This window comes from Podarcis muralis, chromosome 10 (assembly GCF_964188315.1).
Source record: "Podarcis muralis chromosome 10, rPodMur119.hap1.1, whole genome shotgun sequence".
Lineage (NCBI taxonomy): Eukaryota > Metazoa > Chordata > Lepidosauria > Squamata > Lacertidae > Podarcis > Podarcis muralis.
Window position 1 is genome coordinate 58,043,890 of NC_135664.1, and position 26,227 is coordinate 58,070,116.

Here is a 26,227-nt window from a genome sequence, read left to right on the forward strand (position 1 = left end):
CACACCTGCACAATATTAACACAGCTGTGTTGCCCTCTTTCCACCACTCCATGCCTCTAGTGGTCCATTTGCCCTTTTTTCTTTTTCTTTTTTAGTTTCAAAGCTCTGCTAGCATTTATTCATCCATTCATCATCTTACTAAAAACAACAACAAAAATGTGTCACTTACACTCCCAGTTCTCCTACCTCAGTCTGACCCTGGAAAGGACTCAGCACAGACAGGGGACACCCAGAGCAGTTCCTATTTGTCTGCGCTGCCAGAGCGGGGGGAATTGAAGAGGACTTTCCTAGCCAAGCTCTTTTCATGCTTTCTTGCAAAAGGCCTTAAGGGTCAAGCTACAAGTGAGGCTCATTGCATGTAAGCAATGAACATGCAGAGATAATAGAAAGAAGAGGAATATCACGATGATTGGAAGAAATTTAAAGATTATTTGAATAAATATTGTAACATTAAAGATTAGTAATTACTTGAAAGTACCAAATAGGCCTAGGGTTAAATAAATAAATGAGAAATAGAATGTTAAGAAAAGTTAAGAAATTTGATTATAATTGGAATATTGTTTTTTGAATAATGAATTGGAAAACTGCTACATTCAATTACAAGGAAATTCAGATGGAAGAGATTAGAGGAAGTCAAGTAATATGTTTATGAAGTTGGAAGTTTGACTAATTAATAAATTCTTATTGTATATGTGGCTGTGGCTGTATCCTTGGTTATTATTTGTTATATTTGTCTTATTTTTTTAAAAAAATTAATTTTTCTTATTTTTGTTTTATTGATTGTATGAAACTTAATAAATATTATTGGGGGGGAGAGATAATAAGAATAGTAATAGTAATACAGTCGTACCTTGGTTTTCAAACAGCTTAGTTCACAAACAACTTGAAACTCGAACATCACAAACCCGGAAGTAGGTGTTCTGGTTTGCGAACTTTGCCTCAGAAGCTGAATATCCAGCACAGCTTCTGATTGGCTGCAGGACACTCCTACAGTCAATCAGAAGCCGCACCTTGGTTTCCGAACATTTTGGAAGTCAAACGGACTTCCGGAACGCATTCTGTTTGAAAACTAAGGTATGACTGTAATAGTAATAATTGCAGCTGCTGTTGGGGGTCAGAAGAAATGGGACCATTGGATTTTTAAAAATCACACCTCCCTGCCATAGTTATGATGACTGCTTCCACCTCCCAAAAGAGCTACTTTCAGCCCATGAGGAAAGGAGCTCCTGTTGATGCTGTGCACAGTTTGGGCCTTAAAGAAAAAGGGGTAAGGGGACAAAATCCTACTGCAACAAGGTAAAAGGCCAATACTGGAACACTGTACTTCTGTCCCAAGCCATATGTCCCTACAAGTTGGAAATGGAGCAGCAGATCACCACCCACTTTAATAGACAATAATGCACATCACAAATATGTGGAAAGAACAATGATTTTATAGATGGAATGGGAAGCTCCCTAAAACCCATGCAAGATAAAAGGCTTCTGTGACGGTGTTAAGTATTTCCATCCCAGGCTTCTGTCCTTCCAGTCCTACTCCTTGAAGATCTCACAGGAGGAACATTTTGGTTTGAACCATCTCCTGTGGTTGCGCCCCCAGAGAAAAGACGAAACTGAATCAGCTTCCACCACAACGTCTTGGGAGAACTCTCTTTCCCTAGCAGCCACCACAGATCCTTCGGAAGGGGGGAAAGGGAAATCAGCTCCTGGGTTCCTCTCTCCTTGGCCACAGGCAAAGTCCAGGATTGTCCAATGCAGAAGGGGCTTGCTTCCCTCTAACAGTGAGAATCCAACTCAGTCAGCATCAGGAGCCTAGTTTTGGAGGCTGGAAAAGATTGTCTTGGGCACATGCCTTGGGGCAAGTCTTCATCTGGACAGACGAGTTGATGGAATCTCTGAAAAACAAAGTGGGAAGAAGAGAAAGTGGAAGGAAGATTATTCCTCTAAGCCAGGGGTCAGCAAACTTTCTCATCAGGGGGCTGGTCTACTGTCCCTCAGACCTTATTGGGGGCCGGACTATATTTTGAAAAAAAATAATGAACAAATTCCTATGTCCCACAAATAACCCAGAGATGCATTTAAAATAAAAGGACACATTAAAAAAGGTAAAGGTAAAGGTACCCCTGCCCATACGGGCCAGTCTTGACAGACTCTAGGGTTGTGCGCCCATCTCACTTAAGAGGCCGGGGGCCAGCGCTGTCCGCAGACACTTCCGGGTCACGTGGCCAGCGTGACAAGCTGCATCTGGCGAGCCAGCGCAGCACACGGAACGCCGTTTACCTTCCTGCTAGTAAGCGGTCCCTATTTATCTACTTGCACCCGGGGGTGCTTTCGAACTGCTAGGTTGGCAGGTGCTGGGACTGAGCAACGGGAGCGCACCCCGCCGCGGGGATTCGAACCGCCGACCTTTCGATCAGCAAGTCCTAGGCGCTGAGGCTTTAACCCACAGCGCCACCCGCGTCCCCCAAAAGGACACACTATACTCATGTAAAAACACGCTGATTCCCAGACTGTCCACCGGCCAGATTTAGGTGATTGGTCCGGATCCAGCCCCCAGGCCTTAGTTTGCCTACCCATGCTCTAAGCAATCAAAGTGTCACTCTGTAGACACACACACACACACACACACACACACACACACACGAAGCTGCTCTATCCTAAGTCAGGCTTCTGGTCAATCGAGATCAGGGTTTCCTGAGTTCATTAACCCCCTGATGAGCTTATAAAGTTGTCACCGACTCCAACTTCTTCTCCAACTTTTTATTATTATTTTTTAATTCAGAAGAAACAAAAAAGCCCTCCTCCTCCTCCAGCCTCCCCCTGCCCTGCAGAAATTAAAAGTAAAGCAATTAAAAAATGAAACAAGTGAAACTTGACATTTTTATCAAATAAAAGTATTGTTCCAAAGAACTCTGTGTGGTGGTAGTGTTCTGTGCCCGTGCTCATTCAGTGTTGCATAGGTGATAAAGTCATGCCAAATGGTAGGGGGAAACCCTTTGGATTTTTTGCCCAATCTCCTTTCCCGCACATACGCTGTTAGTTTGTCTATATCAGGTCCCATAATTAAGAATGCCATTCCAAATTATTAGGAATTGTACTGAAATAAAGTCAAGAAATATCAACATATAATCAACATTTATTAATCAATCAATCACCATTACTAGGAATCATAACATCTAGAAAAGAAGAAATAAAACAAAGCAGCATGGGCTGAGAATACTGTTGTATTGTGTAATTTAATACTGAATAAGGCTTTTGAAACTTGCTATGAATTATTTGGGGGGTAGTGAAAGAAACTTGAAATGGCTTTAAGAAGGCACAGCTCCAACTACGGGGGGTGGGGGTGGCATCACCCCACACGGCATTCATGATACTGCAACTTCTTCAATAGCTCTGAATAGTGGGAAACAAATTTAAAAGATCACACAGGAAATACATGAAGTGTTTTGTCTGGAAGTCGATAAGCAGAGGAGGAGGGGAAGGAAGGGAGCCAGAGAGCACTGCAAAGCGAAGCTCTCAAATGGTGACATTTTAAAAATGCTATGCAGTCAATAACAAGCTCACAGGAAGGCAGTTTTCATCTGCCTAGCCCTCGAGCCAAGCTGAGCTCGATAAAGCCGCAAACTCCTCTTGCCAGTAACTGAATGATCCTTGGCAAAAATTAGTGCAATGTCCCCCTTAATTACTTTTGCAACACAACAAGCCGGCCTCCAAAGTGCATCGCGTCAATAGGCTGAGTAACCAGCAAGCCTCCCTCACCCAAGCAGCCTCTCAAAGTCCAGTTCTTAAACACAACAACAACAACCTCACCTCTCTCAGGGAGCCCTTGATGGTGGAAAGCTTATAGACAATCCAGAGAGGGATGCAGATCATGGATGAGAGTCCCAGCAGCCAGCCCACCGTGTCTCCCCACCATGGGTACACGTATTTCTTGTTGTATGTCAGTGGGGTGTATTTAATGAGAGAAAAGAGAAATGTAGCCTGGGGAGAGGAGAGGAGGAAGGGTTAAGCACACCATCGGTACCTAATTCATGCTGCTCACTTTATGGCCAGAGCAAAATGGCCTTGACACAATGAGAACCTCCCTGACCAAGATTTCTGAGTTCTGGCCAAGGAAGTACTTCTCCTGATGACCCAACACACACACACACACACACACACACACACACACACACACACACTGCATACACACACAGTAGGAGAGGTAGGCAATGTGGTTCGTTTCCAGATGTTGTTGAACTACCGCTGGCTGGGGAAGAAGAGTCTCAGAGCCCAACCATATATTGTTGGCTATCCACAGCATATAGATACCATCAGGGCCGAATTAGGTGAGATGTGGAGGGGCAGCCCAATATGTTTTGCTGCCTGAGGCAAAGCAGCAAATGCCACTCCCCACTTCCCCACTCATAATATTCATGGCTGGCCAAGCTATTTTGGCATCTGAGGCAAATAATAATAATCTCACAGACACCTCTCCCATAGCAGCAGATGTATCATTATCACCATCCATTAAATAACGAAGCATTTGCTGCCGTTTCTTGACACCCAAAAATTAGCTGCCTGGCACCCAAAAATTAGCTGGAACTCTGCCCAATAGTATAGGCTGGCCTTGGTGATCCACAATCAAATATCTTCCCAGGCCCGTTGTCAGGGGTTGGTGTAGTCAGGCACTGAATGAGGCCCCTGGAGCTCAGAAGGGCCCATTTTCTTCTGGTGAGTGGCAGCACTTTTGATTCCGATCCGCTACAGTCACCTGCCATGGCCAATTACCCACAATGCAATATTTGACCACACATTGCATTTTGGGTAACAGAACCTGTCTATCAACTTCTGCCCCATTTATTACCCACTTCCATCAGAATTAAACTATTATAACTCCAGCACAAACATGTAACAGTAGACGTGGGAAAGGGCCAATCCCATAACTGTCAGGATGTTGAACTACAGGACATGAACCAACCAGCATCCAGTTTTGGGTTTAGGCATCCTGAACTTCTTCTGGATTCTGTCTGTTTCCACTTATGCAGAATCCTATCATTATCCCCCAGTTCCTTGAGGAACCACACACTGCAGTACAGTAAAGGTAAAGGTACCCCTGCCCATACGAGCCAGTCTTGTCAGACTCTAGGGTTGTGCGCTCATCTCACTCTAGAGGCCGGGAGCCGGCGCTGTCCGCAGACACTTCCGGGTCACGTGGCCAGTGTGACATCGCTGCTCTGGCGAGCCTGCACCAGTGCAGCACACGGAACGCCGTTTACCTTCCCGCTATAAAGCGGTACCTATTTATCTACTTGCACTTAAGGGTGCTTTCGAACTGCTAGGTGGGCAGGAGCTGGGACCGAAAGACAGGAGCTCACCCCGCCGTGGGGATTCAAACCGCCGACCATATGATTGGCAAGTCCTAGGCACTGTGGTTTTACCCACAGCGCCACCCGCGTCCCACCTGCAGTACAGTACAGCAAGAATAAAGACTATCTGTACCCCCATTTTGGAAAATCACTGCCCACTGCCCCTTTGCCCAAGTGCACTCTTTCCTGTTGTGCCTCCTGATCAAATGACTGGGATGTCTAACTCACCACGCAGACAGCTGGAGTGATGAATAGCCAACAGTATTTGATGACAGCCCATGGCCGGTAGCCAATCATGTCTTCGATGTTATCATAGAAACGGTCAGCACCTGTGAAAAGCAAAAAGAGGAGAGGGAAAGCAGTCTGCTAGAAACATATGGTGGGGAGAAGGAAAGGCTAGCAGCACCTGTTTAAGGTATCAAAGCAATGATTGGCAACTTCTCTGGCCAGTAAGGCACTATGGGGTTGGCCAGAGAAGTGACATCAAGGTGCCTCATTCACTAGGAGTTTTTCTAAGGCCTCTTCAGTATTATTGCAGGTATATTCTGCAACATGCTCTTGACATTATTATTATTATTATTATTATTATTATTATTATTATTATTATTATACCACGCCCATCTGTCTAGGTTTCTCCAGCCACTCTGGGCAGCTTCCAGCAAAATATAAAAACATAGTAAGACGTCAAACATTAAAAATAATAGTGCACTAGTCTTTTAGCATTGTTCTGCAATGTTTGACCGATCCTCCCACATTGTTGCTATCTGGAGGGGCTACAGTGCAACAAAAGCAGGACGAAAATACAGTGGTACCTCGGGTTACATATGCTTCAGGTTACATATGCTTCAGGTTACAGACTCCGCTAACCCAGAAATAGTGCCTCGGGTTAAGAACTTTGCTTCAGGATGAGAACAGAAATCGTGCTCCGGCGGTGCAGCGGCAGCAGGAGGCCCCATTAGCTAAAGTGGTGCTTCAGGTTAAGAACAGTTTCAGGTTAAGAACGGACCTCCAGAATGAATTAAGTACTTAACCCGAGGTACCACTGTAAACCAGGGCACTTGTGATACAAAAAGTTATGAGATTTCAGCAGGAAGTTATGAGATGTGTACTGATTGCAAATGAAGCAATACGACCACCTCAAAACCTTTGCGGGTAGAAACGATATTGAAAGAGGCATCACTTCCAACCACCCCATTAGTATTGTGAGCACAAATCATTAATGTGTGTTAAAAATGACATCTTGGGAAGCCCCTCGTCTGGTGGTTTTAATGCCTGCTTCAGAAACAATAGAGATGTGCTCTTAAAACAGTGGCATGTTTTTCCATCGCATTTGCACTTACCATATACCCATCCAATGCACAGGGTTTCAAAAATGGCGACAAAGAGCAGGCACATCCCACTAGCAGCATAGTAGTCAAACAGTTGGAAGACATACATCCCACCCTAAGAAGGGGAGTTAAGGATGCAGAAAGAAGGAGAGAGAGGAGAGAAAGCCAAGGGTTGTAGTTAGTGCACAGAGCTTCTCTTCCCAAGCAACCAGTGACAGCATGAATTCTTCTAATATTGATCTAATATTCTAATATTGATCTAGTATAGCTTTCTACTGATCTGATCTTCAATACAGTGGTACCTTGGTACTCGAAGAGCTTGGCTCCCGAACAAATCAGCTCCCGAACATCGCAAACCCAGAAGTAAGTGTTCTGGTTTGCGAACGTTTTTCGGAATCCAAACGTCCGACGCAGCTTCCGCCTGAGTGCAGGGAGCTCCTGCAGCCAATCGGAAGCTGCACCTCAGTTTTTGAACAGTTTCGGGGGTCGAACGGACTCCCAGAACGGATTAAGTTCAAGAACCAAGGTACCATTGTGTAGTATAACTTTCTTTTATCTAGAAACCTCCTCTCCAAATATCAGTTTGGGAAATTATCTTATCTCAACTTGGCATTTCAATACTGTCTCCCTTTACACATGTGGATAGACAAAAATTACATCAAAACCAAGAAACAATGGGTAATGGCATCCAAACAAAATCCGAACATGAAGCCATGATTTAAAATTGGCTACCAGATTCTGGCTTGTTTGGAAGCCATTGACCATAGTTTCCAGTTCAGACACAATGGGAAACTATGGTTAATTGCATCCTGGCTTACTCATGCAAAGGGAAAATCAAAGTGACTGCAAAAAGAGCCTGTGGTGCAATGGGTCAGTGCAACCTTCAGTTAACCAGAAGTTTGGTGGTTCAAGCCCATCCAGGGACAGCTATGGACAGGATTCCTGCATTTCAGGGAGTTGGAACAGATAACCCACCGGGTCCCTTCCAACACTACAATTCTATGATTCTACAATGGTCCACATCTTGGCTTATTAAGCAGAGATATTTATCATCCACTGGGCCATTATTTGGTATTTGGAGATGCTGTCAATGTATCTTATATTGGCAGTGGGCTCCATCTGCTCCCTCCAGATTCCTGTTGTTGCTTTTTCCTTCGCTGCTGCCAAAAAATATCTGAATTTAGGGGAAACCACTGTTGTTGCTCCAATATCAACTCTGAATTCCCCTCTCTGCAAAGGTCATATAATAATAATAAGTAGTAGTAGCATAACAAAGGCCCTAGTGGCTGTTTATATATATTGCACTATTTAATGTTAAGTACTCTACGCAGCAACTGAACTGATGTGCATGTTGTGGGGAGCGGGGTCCAAGATGGATAATAAGTAATTTATCGTAAAAGTCCAGCCCCAGGGACTATTCCTTAAATACGCCACATCATGATGGAAAGCCAATGTCTCTGGAATGCAATCTTAGCAATGTTCTCCTTTCAGCCTCTTGTTACCACGAGACAGAAAAGAGACGATAAGTTATAGTCTGGGAATGCAGAAGTATGCAGCAGGCCTATATTTAAGCCTCCACATGGCGAGAAACTAGGAATCTAAGGTATCCAGGAGGACGAGCTACAAAAACTCTTGTGTCATTTCATGCCTCTGTAGAAAGCTGGAAAAGAGGGAGCTCCACTGCACATATGTCCATGCACTGGGTGGCAGCTGTTCATCTCCACCCAAAAGGCACCTTATCAGCCTTCAGAAGCCCATAGGGTAGGTGGGTGTGGGGTAACTTATTTCGGTCTAAGGGCCACATTCTCTTTGGGGCCAATTTCCAAGGGCCACATGCCAGTGGCGAGCAGGGCAAAAGTGGGCAGAGCAATTAATGTAAACGTTAGTCTTGTGCAGTGAGCTAGTTTCTCAGACACCCCTCTCTCTCCTCCATTCAGGCAAGCCAGAGGCATTGTCTGAGCTCAAGGACAATGCCCAGCCAGGCAAAACCATTCAAGGGGAGCGCAAGGCAGGAACAGTGAGAGGTGAAGCCGGGGAGGTTTGCATGGCCTGGTCCTGAAGGTCAGCTAGAGAGGCTTGGAGGGTTATATTCAGCCCCCAGGCCTGAGGTTTCCCACTCCTGCCATAGGGCATGACCAGGAAGGCAATTCCTGATAATTCACAACACAACAGTGGACCTGCGGTTCATACACTTTCACATACTTTCTAGACATTAATATCAGAAGTGTAAGAAAAAGTAGGCTTGAGCAGGAAGATGCAAGTCCTGTTTTCCAGAAGACCTGTATTATTAGACCTGTATCTCAGCAAATAATTTTTTAGTCCTTCCATTATGCTTTCTGTTCTGGATTGTTTGCTATTAAATTTGTGGTTATTAATTGTTGATGTTTCCAGGCAATGTGCATAAATCAACAGAGAACAATTTATGCATAACCAAGGCAGCAAAATCGCAGTTTTTTATATATTTCATGAAAGGTGCTGATTATTGTATGTTTTTCTTAAATCTTCAAAATTAAGCAGCATTAGGAGGGGAATATCTGTCATAACAAGGAACTCAACTGTGATGATACATTTTCTAGCAGATAGTAGGAGACTTTCTTAATGTGGCTACCTTTCAGGGGTGCCAACTTAAATAAAATATGGGGGGGCAGGTAAGACCCACCAAGCATAATTGATCGCATGACATGGTGCATGCAACCATTTGAATGGCAATGCCCATCAGCTGGGGGTCAGCCCCTTCAAATATTTAATTGGTGGAGGCAAACACCCTTTGGCCCCTAGGAATTGGCTCCTATGCTACATTTCATGATTAGATAGTTGGCTGTTTATGAAAACCCAGGCTGCAATGTTGATTGATTACTCAAACCAACTGATAAAGTGCTGGTGATCAATTAAAGGCAGAGCCCCAATTTGTTGCCTCTTCATCCAGGGGTGGTGAACCTTTGGCTCTCCAGGTGCTTAAACTCCTCTCAGCCTCAGCAAGCATTGCCAGTGGTGAAGGATGATGGGAACTGTAGTCCAGCAACATCTCAAGCGTCAAAGATTTCCCACCCCTGCTCAAATCCTGTTTGAGTCTCCCTGGCAGTTCCTTTTTTTTTTTTTCTCCCTGGCAGCTCCTTGCCTTAACAGGGCACTCCTCCCATTATGAAGTGGGAGACCACAGGGTCCTCTGAGGTGACTTCCATTTCCTTATGAGAGGGCTGTCTTGAGGGGGAAGTAGAGCAATTTGTCCATTTTAGTACCACTGGCACCCATGGGGCTAAAAAGAGTTTGTTGTATTTGCAACAACAGCAAACCCTCTTTCCCTCCCTTTTTATGCAGAAGTTATATAAGCAAAGGAAATGTAAGTTCTGATACCTCTGTGATCATGACCAGTCCCACGAGGAAGGAGAGGATGGACACAATAAGGATTAGCATTTCTCTGCGGTTCTTTTTCCGGAAGATTCCAGGATACATGTCAACTAGGGCCGTCACCAGGCTCTCCACACAGACAAACTAGGGAGATAATTTAGGCACCCATCAGCAATTTTCTATCACCGAAAATCACCCAATTTAGACCCTCCCTTATCATTCAACTCAACAAGTTATCCACAAAGTATCGAACATAACATGGCCCTAGCAGTTCTGAGCTGGAGAAGAATTTGAGGGCTTCTAATGCTTGCCACACCTTAAGACGTGAGCAGACCGGGTTCCCAAAGCTTGATTCCAGTCCTGAGCCTAACCAACATGAACAGCATTTTCACCTTCAACAAGCAATGAATTAATTGAAGGTAACATTAAAAGTTCTCCTTCAGACAACAAGATTCCAGCCTCCTGCACCTTCCCCGGCAGATGATGAGTTGGGTAAGCACACCAAGACAAGTCTAATCAGGTAGGAAAAAATGTATTTCATGCCCTGTTAGGTCTGTCCGAGGCCCTTTTCCTCAATGTGAAGTTGTTGTTTATCACCCACAGCAAAAGAAGCAAGCTGTCTTCTGCCTCCCAGGCGAGAGGTTAAGTTCTTGGCTGAACCTACCCGCTCAAGGCATTGTTACCTGGCTGTCCAGTCCCAGCAGAACCACCATGATGAAGAAGAAGCAGGCCCATAATGGTGAGAAAGGCAGCATGACGACAGCTCGTGGGTATGCAATGAATGCCAAGCCAGGCCCTGTCGAGAGAAAGTGGCTAAGTGAGGTGTGCTGGAATCAGAGAGTTTTGCGAAGAGGTGTTATGAACACCCGGCAGGCAGTGAGAACGATGGCAAAATGTAAGCCACATTCGCCAAATTATATTTATAGGGCAGGGAAGTCCAGCCTCTTTCCTGGATCTTTGTTGCACTGCCATGCACAGTATTAATAAAGAAACAAGGCTGCTAAAGTGTTGGGTACCATCTTCAGCAGCAAGTAGAAGAAGAAGAAGAGTTTGGATTTGATATCCCGCCTTTCACTCCCTTTAAGGAGTCTCAAAGCGGCTAACATTCTCCTTTCCCTTCCTCCCCCACAACAGACACTCTGTGAGGTGAGTGGGGCTGAGAGACTTCAGAGAAGTGTGACTGGCCCAAGGTCACCCAGCAGCTGCATGTGGAGGAGCGGAGACGCAAACCCGGTTCCCCAGATTACGAGACTACTACTCTTAACCACTACACCACACTGGCTGTGGGCACTGCTACAAGAGAAGGGGGAAGGGGGAAGAGAAAAGGCCTCCCAGTCTGATTTGGCTCTCCCTTTATAGAAGCAAGGCACGTTGCCCCCGCCCCCCAAAAGTGCAGTCACATACAGCATTCTAGGATGCTGATGATCATAATGCTACTTTTCTGCATAAACCACTCACCTGACTCAGCTACCTCAGAAATAGGCACTCCCTGCTCCTGTGCCATAAAGCCCAAGATGGAAAAGATTGCAACACCAGCCACAAAACTTGTCCCACTGTTCAAAAAACACAGAGCAATGCAGTCCCTAGGAAGAACAGGCGAATATCAGAGCAACAAAACAACCATACATCTAGTGAGAATGAAACATTTATAAAGACGGACAGCCAATCAAATGATAAGCACCACCAATAGCCAACAAGACTGAAGTAATCAAATGAAGATGTGTCCATCTTAGGGAAATCACTAAATGAATTGCGTGAATTATTAATCAATCAGTTACTGATGAATAGCCTCTTAATTGCAGCTTAGTCTCTCATTTGCTGTTCTACCTGGTGGAAGGGAAAGCAGATTTAATTACTGGTTTTCTATCTTTTTTTTTTCTTTTTTTCTTTTTTTGTAATTAAGGCCCCATCTCTACCCCATGCAGGGAACAGGATGAGTGCAATACAGTTTAAAAAATAGTAATTTACATTTTAAATTTAAAAGACAGCTATAGCTGGCAAAGTGTGTTGAAGTTTTTCAGGGTTACTGTGCTTTTAATTAGTAGCTTACTCTTTGCAGTTTCTGTCTCATTTATTCCTTCACAATTATTATTAGATGTCTTAACTGTGTAGTTGCTGCCACAAGAAACAGGAAGGAACAGAGGAGGGAGAAGATGCAAGGAGTAAGCTTGTAACTAAAGGCACAGTAACTCCTAAGAACCTCAATTCACTTTTTGCCAGTGACAATTTTCTTTTACATTTAAAATGTAAATTAAAGATTTGTCACAAATTAGGTCTGGGGGGAAACACAGGATGAGAAGGGGGGAATTAAATGCTGGCAATGACATGGTCTGGATTTTCTGTAAAAAGTGAGTGAGTGAGTGAGTGAGTGAGTGAGTGAGTGAGTGAGTGAAGGATGGCAATTCCAGATTATGTTAGTAGTGTGGAACCAACCAATGTGAAAAAGTGGGTTAAATTTTGCTACATTTTACAGAGGGCTGGAAGGGGACAACTTGATATGGAAGATCCATTTTTGGTAGAAGCCTTGTGTTTCTTGTAACAGATGGCTCACCTTTTAGTTTCCGGAAAACGAACAAATTTAAAAACTCATTTGGAAAAGACAGGCAATTTGAGAAACACAACACACAGGATCAGAGCAGGGATTATTTTAATCCAGTAAAGTTCTGCTGCTATGCAGAAAGTATACTGAAGGTCCAGAAAGAAAACAACAAGTGAAAAGGGCAGGACTTTGCATGGTGGACTCACATTCAGTTACCTGAAGCAGTTGTTATGATACTTGTTGTAGCTGCCCAGAGCTGTCAGGCATCCCAGACAAATGGCATAAGAGAAGAAGATCTGAGTACCTGCATCCATCCATACCTGTAAGCAACAGAAAAAACATAGCAAAGTAGAATGAGCATCACCTCAAGGAAGCTTTGCCACTTGAAAGACAGTGGATGGGACTTGTTTGTGAATAACTCCACTAGAGAAAATACCTCAGCCTACAGTTTCAAGAGGCAATTTATCTCCCCAAAAGAAAATCCTTTTCTGTCCCCCTTCCCTAACAGTAAAATTAAGTAGGTAACAAAAAGGGAAGCTGATCTGCTTGCTGTTGTGTCAAGTGAGGTCTCCCTGTCACTTAAGGTTTGTACACATTAGCCTTTCGTCTGGCTTTAGTCCATTTTCACGCCAGCCTTCAAATCCATGTACACATGACGTTATCCACAATTACTCTCAATCCTCTGGCTTCTTCTGAAATACTGCAATTTCCACAAAGCCACTTTCGCTCTGATTACAAAACTGTTTGTGTGGTGAATCCCAGGTGTTTACAGTGGTTTCATGAAAAAGCATGGCACTTTTCCCAGGGCCACAATCTCACCCCACCCCTTCCAAAATAGCACATTTTTCAGGGCAGGAGCAAGGTGCTGTTCACGTGACTCACCTGGAAGCATGGTGTCAGGGAACTGCCATTGGCTCAGGGGTGAGAGGGGAAAAGCCGAATGGATTACAAAGAGCCCCCAAAGATTGTGGGAAGCAGCACTTCCTCAGCGGAGGAAGGTAGCCACGCCTCCAGTGGAGAGGAGATGCAAGGCTCGGAGGAGGAGAGGCGGTGCCAGGACACCTTGCCTGAGCAAAGTGGGGAGGAGAGAGGTCCCCTGTTACCCACGCCTTCCTTGCACAGTAGGCTTCCACGCAGAGAGGGGAGGCGCAGATTGGCCATCAAGAAACTACTCTGCTGGGGAGGGTTTAAGGACCGCCCACTCTCAGATTCTGCCAGTGAATGAGCAAGACACGGAATAGAGGCGCTCTGCTTTCCAAAGGTTTTTACCACTGATAAGAAAGCTTTAACACAGACTATTGCAGCATATTGCCTGATTGTTCTTGAGCAACCAACCTATACCTCTAACACATGCGTTCCGGTTTTGCATTGGAAAAAGTTGGAAGTATTATATAAGCCAGGAAGCCATAATTAACTACAGCTTTTCATTACATTTCAACCCAGAATTATAGCGAATGGCTGCCAAATAAACCAATATCTGCAAGCCCACTTTAAACATGGCTTCATATTCTGCTTTGCTTAGAAGCCATTTGCCCTAGTTTCTCCATCTGCATGTTACAGGAAACTGTGGCTGAAGGAACCTTTCCTGGTTGGTGCAAAGGAAAGATCACAGTGACAGCAAAGGGATGCATGTGGGAGCATGATGCCCATCCACATCTCAGCCAATTAAGCTGAAATATCAACATGCAAAATGCAGGCAATACGCAGCCTGGAACATATCCTAAAATCCTCTGCGGTGTGCAAGAATGTTGCAGCAGACATGCATTTGGCACATGTTGACTTGGAAAGTGTTCACTCAGGGGCGTAGGAAGGGGGTCAGTGGGGGCGGTCCGCCCCAGGTGTCATCCCAGAGGGGGGTGACAAAATGCTCCACCGCTGTGCTCACTGAAGGTAACAGACTTAAAAACAACTGTGTTACACCATCCTATCAGTACTGCCAAATACTCACTATCCCTGTGCATGAACTATCAAATATTTTCAACTGTTGGAATCCAATACAGCGGACAAGTTTACAAAGAATTTTTGGGAAAATATTGAAACATGAAAAGAATGTCTGAGTAACCATCTCCCCTTTGAAATTCAGAGAATAATTTTGAGGAGTGTGCCTTCAGCCGTGAAAGCAGAATACAGCCATCATTGCTGGTAGCCGTTGATTGCCTTATCCTCCAGGAATAGCACTTCTCTACTGATGCTGTCAAAATAAAGCTTCTAGGCTGGCCTGGGAGGGGTTTAAAGGGGTTACAAAGGGTTTTGCTGACCTTTCCCCCCCCCCCAGACAGGCACCCCCTTAATCTCCTTTGTAGACACCTCCTCCACACAAAAAGGCTGGTACAGCAGCTCAGCTGGAACCGGGATTTGACATGGAGGAACTTGTCTTGAAGAGATTAAAAGAGGGCAGTTGGGCAAAGTGGAACTTTTCAGCCAGGCAAAGTGGAACGAGCTTTGGTGACTGAGGGGAAAAGGAGAGGCGAGGAGGGGGAAACATTTGCAGGGCCAAAGAGGCTACAGCAGCTGCTTCTGAACAGATGCACCAGATCCGTTTACCGTTTGTTGTTGCCCCTCAGCAAACTCTAAGCACCTGAGCATCGAAAAAAGCTATCACTCACTAAGGCCCATAAAAAGCATAAAGGTAGCATAATGTTGCCTTTAAGAAACAAAAGTGACTGCCACCAAAGGCATCTATGGGCACCATACTGAGGGCTGTGGCATGGCCTGGGAAGAGGAGTGCAGTGTGGGGAGAGTCCCATGGTAGAGGTGGGGGCTTGTATACATGAAAGATGGATTTTCAGCCCTGCTAGATGAATGAAGAGTCACAGTGTTTGGAGTCGCATCCACCTTTGTTGCCCAGGAGCATATAACAAAATTGCAACAGGGTTTGCAGCAAGGAGATTCCCTTGGGCAGGAGAAAAATCCAGAAAGAAAAACTGAGGCAAAAATGGGTTAATTACTGTCATCCATGCATATCCTCCATTTGTTGAAGAAATAAAAAATAATATGGAGGTTCAGCCCTGGAGATCTCCTCCTGTTTTCTTTGCAGAATTGTTTCATTGTCCACATATTCTGTATTGTTTGGGAAATTGCAGTATTTTCGTTCACACAGCGGCCTTAGCACTTAGTGGCCTTAGCTCGTATTGTTCCACGTATTTATAGCAACATCATTCTTAATTGCGTTCCCGCAACTTTGCCTTTTTTGTTACCTCTATCGGGGTCACCCCCTCCTCGGCTTTTTGTCTGGTTCCGTATAAGGCAGATCAGTATGTTCCTAAAAGGGTCATGGGCAGCAAGCTTATTAAAAAAAAAATAAACCTGATGAGATTTTCTGCAGAAAGGATAAATCCAGGTTAAACGGGGGGGGAGGGGGTTAAAGGCTGCCATTTTGATGGCCGTGATGCAGCAGGTGTTGCAAACAACTTGCATACATGAGGAGCACCAATCCCACAACTCACACCTGTCTGGAAGCATCCTTAAAAGGAGACAGAGAAAAAAGAAACACAAAGGAAGCAGGTTGTGGGTGGGTGGGGGATAAGAGAGGTTTGCAAAAGGGACACACGAGGATAAGGAAGCCTCTCTTTGCTTCTCTCAGCTTACCTGGGGATCACTGAGCCGAGTGAGGTCTGGGTAAAGGTAGAAGAGGATCCCTTTAGATGCCCCGGGAAGGGAGACACCCCTGATCAGCAGAACTACCAGCATGAGGTATGGGAACGTGGCAGTGAAGTACACCACCTGGCAGGAGGACAAAACACAGGTACAGCATCAGCAACTTGCTGCGAAGAACAGCTGGGTTAGGCAGGCAGGTGACCGGAGCTTCGAATAGACCAACAGCAAAGCCTGCTTAGCCTTCAAACATTACAGTGGTACCTCGGGTTACAGATGCTTCAGGTTACAGACTCCGCTAACCCAGAAATAGTACCTCGGGTTAAGAACTTTAAGAACAGAAATCGTGCTCCGGCGGTGCAGCGGCAGCGGGAGGCCCCATTAGCTAAAGTGGTACCTCAGGTTAAAAAAGAACCGTTTCAGGTTAAGAACGGACCTCCAGAATGAATTAAGTTCTTAACCCGAGGTACCGCTGTATAAGGGATGGGATGGTGGAAGCAAGGAAGGAACGTGTTCCCTCTGAAAGCTCACTGCAATGGAGACTTTGCCATCGCAGCTGGACACTTCTGCTTATCCAGGCCTCAAGTCAAAGCTGCAGATGTGGTACAGTGGTTAGAATGCTAAACTAGAACCTGGGAGGTAAAGGTAAAGGGACCCCTGACCATTAGGTCCAGTCGTGACCGACTCTGGGGTTGCGGCGCTCATCTCGCTTTACTGGCCGAGGGAGCCGGCGTACAGCTTCCGGGTCATGTGGCCAGCATGACTAAGCCGCTTCTGGTGAACCAGAGCAGCGCACAGAAATGCCGTTTACCTTCCCAACGGAGTGGTACCTATTTATCTACTTGCACTTTGACGTGCTTTCGAACTGCTAGGTTGGCAGGAGCAGGGATCAAGCAACAAGAGCTCACCATGTAGCGGGGATTCGAACTGCGAGCTTCTGATCAGCAAGTCCTAGGCTCTGTGGTTTAACCCACAGAACCACCCGCGTCCCACAGAATCTGGGAGAGCAGGGTTCAAATCCCTCCTCAGACACAAAGCTCACTGGGTGACCCAGGGCCACTCATTGTCTCTCACAGTCTCCAACCTTAATCACAGGGTTGCTGTGAGGATAATCTGGAGAGGGGCAAAGCTCTCCTTGAGCGCCTTGAAGGAAAACGGAGGATGTAAAGGCAATAAATAACAACAAATAGGTCACTCTACAAATTTTGCTGCTGTTCAAGTGTAATAGAATACATAGAAGTGACAGCTAAGAATATAAATCGAGAATGCAGAAAGGTAAGGTGACTTGGGAGGGCTCAAATACATCCTGGATGACCCAGATATTAGAGGATTTTTCCTTATTCCAGCTGCCCCACATCTCCATGTAGCAGCTCACATGCCATTTCCTGGTACATTCATATTCCCTATGAAGATCATGAGAATATACACGGATACAGAACACATTATTAAATAGAACATATGACTGCAGCAGCGCTTGACTGCAATATGTATCCAAGCAATTAATAAATAAATGCAGTTGGATTTTTAGCCTGTTTCTCCATTCCTACTATAGCAAGTGTTTTAACTGCTTATAAAAACAAAGGGCACGGAATCCAATCTCCAATACTCAGCCCTGACAATTTTAACTGCCACTAACTTAATTGAGAAGACCAACTTAATTGCTGAATGAAGGAATCGGCGGTTTCTGGGCGAATCTTTTTGTTCAATATTTTTTCCATCTCAAGATTGCTAAGATCCAAGCTAAAACAAAACAGCAGTTCAGGTGAAAACTGAATATATCAATGAGGACTCTAAAAGAAAAGCATAGTCTGTCCCCCCCCACCTTGCTTAATTTGGTTCTGGAGACAATCCAAGTGGAAATTTTCCTCTTACTTATTTCTGAATTGAAACAACAGGGCTGGAACAGAGTTTGTGGGTCACCTGAGTTGAAGTGACTGCCACAGCAGGCTTCCCTAGATAGACCTGCCATCACATTGAATCAAGGGAGAGGGAGGCAGTTATTGAATATTGTTACAGGCCACCCCAATCCCTGCCAAGCCACACATGGAATTCCAGGGGTTTTGGCCCTCAACCAGGGTCTGTGCTGCATTGGAGATTTGAAGATGCAGTACCTTTAAGAAATATGGTTTATTCACATATTTGCACTTGAATTTAGACAGAGGGAGTCCAGATCTTACAGCACGTCAGGGACTGGCTAAGGTGGAATCTGCACACATATAAAAACCGTTCTGGAAATGCTTTCCCCACCCCCACCCCCCAAAAAAAGCTTTTTAAAAAAATACCATACATTGAATTTTACATAGGTCTCATCATCGCCATCTAGCATCACATTGTATATTGCACTTGAAACACACTTAAAATGTTTTATTTGCAGCTGTATAGCTGAATCCATGGCTGGATCTAGACACAACAAAGAAGCATTTCAGTTAAACGCGTTGTAAATTTAAACAGGGGAAACAGGTAGAGAAAAACTGGACTCCACAGTGCCATCTGGTGGCACAATGTTATATTGCATATACAATGCGTATCAATCGCTTTTTATTTACCAGTCTAGCTGAGTCCCTAGATAACAGGAGTGGTACCAGATGGGGAAACCCCAGAGGAGGAAGACTCAGAGCTCAGGGATTGGTGGTGGGACACTGAGGAGTACTCAGAGGGAGGATGGCAGGAGGAATGGTTGGATGCTGAAGAAGCGACAGGCTGTAGTGATCAAGGATTGATTGATTGATTGATTGATTGATTGATTGATTGATTTAAATAACTCGCCCTTCCTCCAAGGAACCCAGGCTGGCAAACAGATGCACAATTTAAAAAGCACACAGTCATTTAGCCTACTTGTAGGTTTGTCACTCAAATAGTAGACATAAGAATCTAACAACTTCCAGTGGCGACTGATCACAGAACACAAATTAATGTATTTCTTAGAACATAAAAACTGGGTTTGGAGAGAGAGAGAGAACTAGTGTGATGCAGTGATCAGAGAGCTGGACTGGGGAGATCCAGGTTCAAGTTCCTTCTTAGCCATGAGGGAACTTTGGCCCAGTCACACCCTCTCAGCTGAACCTACCTCACAGGGTGGTTGTGAAGATAAAAAAATGGGAGGGAGGAACTTTTTATTTACACTTCTGTAAGCTCCTTGGAGGAAATGTAATAAATAAGTAAGGAAGAATCCTAGCCGTGGTCTTCCTCTGCATCTGCATTTCTCCTTTAGAAAAACGCACATACGACGTCAACAGCAAAACAACCAGCTTTTATATTTATTTGGATTTGCAGTTTGTAACCTAGAAACAGCATAAATCCCTCTAAGCTGAACCTTTCTCCTCAAAGACCAAGGCAGGACACATTAATGCTCTCACCCAGTAGAATACAGACAGAAACAACAACAAAAATTGCTTTCACACAAGTATTCTCCTCCTGGTCTCCTTATTAAAAAATAATAATGAAGGCATGTGGAAGTCAAATTCACTGAGATTTAGGTTTGGGGAAAGAAATTTGTTTCAGTTTGGCATTTTAAAGTCACTTTCCAAAACAATATGTGAGCCGAAACACACCCATCCTTTGAAGCCTAGTGCCTACATGGAAGGTATACCCACACCAGTGTCCTAGTCATTTTTTCTTCCCCAAATTCTGGTGTGTGTGTGCTTGCACTCTTGGGCTACCTAGCAGAGAGAGTCAGAGCTCTCATCAAACTGCAGTTCACTAGATTCTTTGAGGAGGAGCCAGGGGGATCGAAGGCAGGAACAAAACTATTATAGATGTTGTATACATATGCTCAGAACCATTCATTCCCAGTCCAATTATTCATTATGAATTTTCCTCATGGCGAAAGGGACTTGCTCACTGCTCCTATGGAACTGGTTCCCCCCAAACCATGGACAAACACCTTCTTCCTCCATGTTACGCATACCCTCTAACATTTCTCTGATGGAAATAGGGACGTCCCATTCCATAATAATAATTTTACTATTTATATCCCACACATCTTACTGGGTTGCCCCAGCCACTATGGGCAGCTTCTAACATATATAGAAACATAATAAAACATTTTTTAAAAACTTCCCTATACAGGATTGCCTTCAGATGGCTCAAGGGTCAGATAACTCCATACCCTCCAACATTTCTCCAATGAAAATAGGGACATCCTAAGGAAAAGTGGGACATTCTGGGATCAAATCAGAAACCTGGATGGCTTCTCTAAGTCAGGAGCATCCCTGGAAAATAGGGACACTTGGAGGGTCTGTGTATGCGAACTCATGCAGGGAGTGGAGGTTTCCATCAATTCCCAGACTCTGCGCCTTTCAAATCCTATCTGAGCAGCAGGCAGGCACACACTTGCAATGACAAAGCCTTTTCCCAACTCCTACAAGAATTTGTGATGGGACTGTGTGCCTGAAAACAGCAAAATATTTGCTCCGGTGTAAATGACTGGCCCAAATCCAACCATTGTTGGTTCAATGAAACGATAGCAGATGTTCGGCTTAGTTGTGACCTCCCTCCCCCCCACCCGCCCTGGCATTTTTAGAGCACTGTTCACACTGACTTGACTATGAAAAAGCCAACTGCGATCAAAGACATTGTGCTTTGACTCACGTTGTTTTATAACAGATAGGATTTTGTTTGGATCTGGTCCATGCATCATCAGTACCAAATTATTGTTTCCTGTAGCACTGAGAAGTTTATGCATCTGCTCAGCGCATGAAGCTCCTGCTCCGGTGGAATGGAAAAAGCCAGCAATCACATCGCAGACAATGATGGCACCTCTCCAAAACACTAATATCTGTCTCTGGCCTAAGACAGCCACTTAGAGCTTTTTTTTTTTTTTAGTGGCATGGGATGTGACAGAAGTCCATTCGCCCCTTCTCAAGCAGGCAGTTTTGTGGGCGGACCCCAGGCCTCCTCTGTGAAGCGGCCTGTTGCAGGCCAGATCATCCTCCTGCCACCAAATTGGCCAATGGTGACAGGAATTAGAGTGTGTTACCCTGGGCGTGGGACCAGCTGACCAATAGCGGCACTTGGCCCCGTGTTAAGGGCAAAGGTAAATTCCTGGCTTGCTGGGCCTTCGGCCTCTATTTGCAGTTCATCAGCCAAGTTACATGTACAAAAATGCAAATATTAGGGTAAGTTGTGCATATCCATGAAATAACCTCATTATAGCAAGGGAAAATGTTTTGCAGAAATGTGTGTTATTAGGCAAAATTGCATAAGAACCATGTCTATATTAGGACGAATACCGTGTGGAATTCTCACAATAACTTTTAAACAAAAATGCAAAGTGATGTGGAAATATGGAGAACTGAACTCAAGACTGGAAAATTTGAAATGAGAGAAACCAAAACTGACAGATACACTTATCCTTATGAGGGAGCTCCATTATCAGAACTCCCAACTCTTTTAAAAGACTCAAAAGCAACAAGGGGGATGCAAACAGACTGGGCTTGCAAAGCTTAAGGGCAATAGCTTGCTCCTGTCTTTCCTCAGCAACTGGTAATTTCAGAGGTGCCTCTGAATCCTGCAGGCTGCCTATAGCTGTCATGTACACTAATACTGAACTCAGTCCTCTGAGTGCTGGTCCTTATGTAGCCAAAATGGCACCCTCCATGGGCAAGAGGGAGGTGTCAGGAGGTCTGAGGAAGCTGCAGAGTCCACCTAATGAGGACTGAGCACGTGTATGCATGGAATGCTAGTTGTAGGGGAGAGAACCAGACAGCCATCAGCTGTGGGGAATAAAGGCATCCCCTAGAAGATGGCATAACTTATTGGCTTGAACCCTGAACAGCAGGAGCACTCTGCAGTGCAACATTAATGTTGCAGGTCCAGTCCCACTTGTCATGACTAACAGACATTGACAGACCTATCCTCCATGAATCATGCAGCTGCTGCATCACATCTAGTTTGGCTCATATAAATCCAAACTAAGAACACAGGAAGTATTCATGGAAAAGGCCAGCACTTTTGCTCCCAGAATCTTTGTTTCTTTGGTGATCACTTGTAGCCGAGTGAGACTGTCTTCCATAAACACGGTTTTAACAGTGAGTCCATAAGTGACTATGGAGGCCAATTCTGGAAACACACGTCCTTCCACAGTGGGGACATTGGTTCCCGGGCAAGAGTTGATCATGGTGTGGATTTGCCAAGTGTGCCTTCCTCTTAGCACGTTTCTCCCCTGTGTTCTGAGTTTGAGTGTCTTCAAAGTCCATGACACCTTTGGTCAAGGCTGTTCTCCAATTGGAGTGCTCGCAGGCCAGTGTTTCCCAGTTGTCGGTGTTTATACTACATTTTTTTAGATGTGCCTTGAGAGAGTCTTTAAACCTCTTTTGTTGACCACCAGCATTACGCTTTCCATTTTTAAGTTCAGAATAGAGTAGTTGCTTTGGAAGACAATAATCAGGCATCCGCACAACATGACCAGTCCAACGAAGTTGATGTTGACAGTAAGAGCTGTTCGACAGTGGAATTTGCTGCCAAGGAGTGTGGTGGAGTCTCCTTCTTTGGAGGTCTTTAAGCAGAGGCTTGACAACCATATGTCAGGAGTGCTCTGATGGTGTTTCCTGCTTGGCAGGGGGTTGGACTCGATGGCCCTTGTGGTCTATTCCAACTCTATGATTCTATGATTCTATGAATCACTGCTTCAACACTGGTGATCTTTGCTTCATTCAGTACACTGATATTAGTTCACCTGTCTTCGACACTCATGATGCACAGAGTTTCTTTAAAGCCACAAAGACCATCTATGGGCCAATAATCATGGCATATGCCCCCTACGCTCAGCAGATGGTACCACACTTCTAAAAGATAAAGAAGCTATTGCACTGTGCTGGAAAGAACACTACCAACATCTCCTTAACCGCAACTGCCCCGTAGCTGCTGACTTCCTCTCACAAATTCCGCTCCCAGAATATTCCTATCACAACTAGGTGCTTACGTCCGGGTTTCTCAAACAATGCAGTGGACCAGCAATTTACCCTGCCCCAGTATGCCAAGGACCGGTACTGTATTTGGTCCCTCAAGCATCCCACTCAACCTTGGCTGTGGTGGAGTCCAGTGCAGGCGGGCAGCAGATGGCTTGTGAACCAGCGCTGGTTCATGGATCACCACTTTTGTGTAGCACTGGCCTCAAAACCATAGCCACTGGTTGTGAATCAGCTACAGAGGGGTAGTCATAACACAGACCAATGTTTCCCAAAGAAAGTGGGCTACAGGGATCACAGAATAAGCACCTGTGTACATGCCTTTAGAAAGGGTGTTTTTCCTGTCCTACCTTAATCCTTCCTTGACCTCTTGGGCCTTCCAAAGCTGTAAGAGAACACTTTCATCATGTTCAGTTCCTCACACAACAGGAGCCCAGCATGTGTTGGGAAAGAAGCCAAGCCAGGGTTGTTTTTGGTCATTTGGAGCTCAATGCAAATTTTGTGTTTATCTTAATGAGCCGAAGTTTAAGAGATATTCCTAGATTATTTCCAGATTATTCCAGACAAGGAGATCCATTTGCACTCTATTATATTGACATAAAATATGAACGCAGAGATACCTCCCAAGAATGAAACAAGACAGCTAAAATGTTAAGGAGAAATTAGACAACAAACGTTAGCAGTGGGAAGGAATGTGGAACAAAATGGAATTGTAGACAATTTAATCATTGAATGGTAAATTGATTATTGCTGTTTCGGTTTTCCTGAATAGGGAAGGGCCATAGCTCAGTCTAGAGCATATTGTGGCATTGCATATAGAAGGCTGTGGGACTGGTGGCCCATTAAAAGTTGTGGGACTACAACTTCCATCATCCCTGACCATTGGGCTAATCTGGCCTGACTTGAAGGGAGTTATAATCCGACAACATCTAGGAGGGCCATATCTGTTCTAGTTAGTTATGAGTTACTTTTTCGTTACTAACAGTTGCTTATTTTACTTATTAAATATCTTCATGCCTCCCCATAGCAAAGTTCTCTGGGCAAAATGTGAATAGCCTCTCTCCATTCAGGGAATGTGTGCCGAAGACTTCACGTTTTCACAGTTTCCATTCTTAGATCTTCTCTTCGGAGTTTCTGTGTCGCATGCCAGCTTTGCTTTCACATAGCATATGCTTCACAAGACATGGGTTTTTTCCCCACTACATCAGTTATCCATCAGCATGTTTGGTCTTATTTTTCTACATTCTAAGCAGGGCCAGCCCAATACATTTTTCTGCCTGAGGCAAAACACAAGATGGCATCTCCTCCCTGGTTCCATGTATGGAAGGCATCCAGCCTGGCAGCTGACTCTGTCTGTAGACGGAGCAGCAGCATCTACCATGCCCAAAGAGCAACAAGGTAGAGCACACAGCACACACATGGCAGCCCTCCAACGCCCTTCTGGAACTCTCTTCCCACTCCATTTGAGATCTGTTCCACACAGGGCTTTCTTTCTAGAAAACAAAGGTGCTCACCATGGTCCTCTTCCCCAGCCCCATTTTCTCTAACACACACACTGTCTCCTGTTCCCTCTCAATTAATTAAAGCCTCATTTTGCATGCCCCCTCCCCGTTCTTCAACCTACCCCGCCACCTTGCCCCATCTGCTCTTCACACCCACCCAGCATCCCACTTTCCCCCTTCTCCTTCTGAAAAGAGCGATCAAACACAGAAGGGAAGAGGGGCTCACACTAGCCCGTCCACTTCCCGCGCAGCAAGGCAGCGGCATAGCGGCACGTCTAGGGGGAGAGAGCACCATTGTGGGGCAGCTGAGGGGAAATGGTGCAACCTGTCAACTGAGAGCAGCAACTACAGCTCTGAACAAGGGCCTCCTTTTCCTCGCCGCCTCAGCCTCCTGCTTTTCGCAATCCCCCTTTTAGTTACGGTTGCCTGCTTGCTCTCCCCACCCTCTATTTACCTTATTTCAAGATTTGAAGGGGGGGAGGTGCCGGCACTGCGTACCATTCAATAGTGCCAGGGGGGAAAAACCACTGTTTCCACACAATATGAGAATCAGGCCTTTAGTGTTTTGACCCCCCTACCCTTAGGAATACCCTCTCCTGAAGGAGCCTCATGAAGACTCTCATCTGCCAACAAGACTTTCAAGCAGAGAACGTTCACAGTCTGTGTCTGCACTGGAATTGTTTTTAAGATGTCTTTAGTGTTTCGTCAGCTGTTGCTTGTCACCCTGGGAGGAAGGGCAGGATATACATTTAACAAACAAATCAACAAACAAACAAATCTCCATTTCATTATTGGGGGTGTTGTGGCAGAAACCTGCTGATAAGGCTCTCATCACAGTGTCAAGGCTCAATGCAGACTCTCATTTCATCTTGCAGCGGAGGAAAATAATACGGAAACCTTTGCCACGCATGTGTTGATTCCATCTGGCCTAATAACCACGCTGTGGTTTGCACCTTATCGGGAAAAGACAGTCTCCTCATGATTTTGAAGTTTAAGAACAGATGGAAGTGAAAACAGAAAGCTGGCTGGGAACAGCTCAGGGGAGTGTATTGAAAACACCCTAATGAGCACAGCCAAATGACAGCGACATATTGTGAAAACCAAGATGGAGGCAGACGAGACGGAACGGTTGAGAGGCCAACTCGTAATCACCTTAATGCATAGTACACACCAGGGAGGGGTCAGCCTTTTCCATGTTGGTTTTTGGCAACATCCTCCTATTTTGAGCACCTGTGGTGGCCTGCCATAGTCCAGTACTACACACAACCATTACTGCATACATGGAGACACAGGAAACCAGCAGAGACTAGGCTTTTCCTAAGGCTGCAAAACACTGAGGTCATTGTGAGGTCCCTGCATGTTTTCCCCTGCAGAGCATAAAGCACTTTCTTGGGGCAAAATAAGTATGATACTAAATGCATGAGTAGCAGGGTTGTGCATGGGCTCCCACCCCAATGACCTCTGTCTAATGAAAGAGCTGGCATAGCTTCCCTTGCATGTGAATGTTGCGTGATAGACTTCCACAGGGGATGGGAAACATCCTAAAGAACCCCCCCCCTCCAAGGACCCAGTTAGCACCACTTTTTGCTGAGATAAGCTCCATGCCTTTTAATTGCTGACTTTGTTCAGCAGCCAAATCAGTTCAGGCGTTGCCTCCTGCCTC

General features: G+C 45.1%; 1 protein-coding gene across 1 annotated transcript in view; it reads right to left on the minus strand.

The window, feature by feature from the left end:
• Window positions 1–1,415: 1,415 nt before the first annotated feature.
• Window positions 1,416–26,227, minus strand: part of LOC114605486 (sodium- and chloride-dependent GABA transporter 2-like) — a 43,837-nt gene continuing 19,025 nt past the window's right edge. The window contains exons 7-15 of the mRNA XM_028746831.2: window positions 16,149–16,283; window positions 12,777–12,880; window positions 11,480–11,604; window positions 10,705–10,817; window positions 10,028–10,165; window positions 6,686–6,788; window positions 5,574–5,674; window positions 3,808–3,978; window positions 1,416–1,892 (exon numbers count right to left, since the gene is read on the minus strand). Of these exons, the coding sequence (XP_028602664.2) occupies window positions 1,773–1,892; window positions 3,808–3,978; window positions 5,574–5,674; window positions 6,686–6,788; window positions 10,028–10,165; window positions 10,705–10,817; window positions 11,480–11,604; window positions 12,777–12,880; window positions 16,149–16,283 (1,110 nt within the window). The 3' untranslated portion in view covers window positions 1,416–1,772. The remainder of the gene's footprint in view (window positions 1,893–3,807; window positions 3,979–5,573; window positions 5,675–6,685; window positions 6,789–10,027; window positions 10,166–10,704; window positions 10,818–11,479; window positions 11,605–12,776; window positions 12,881–16,148; window positions 16,284–26,227) is intronic.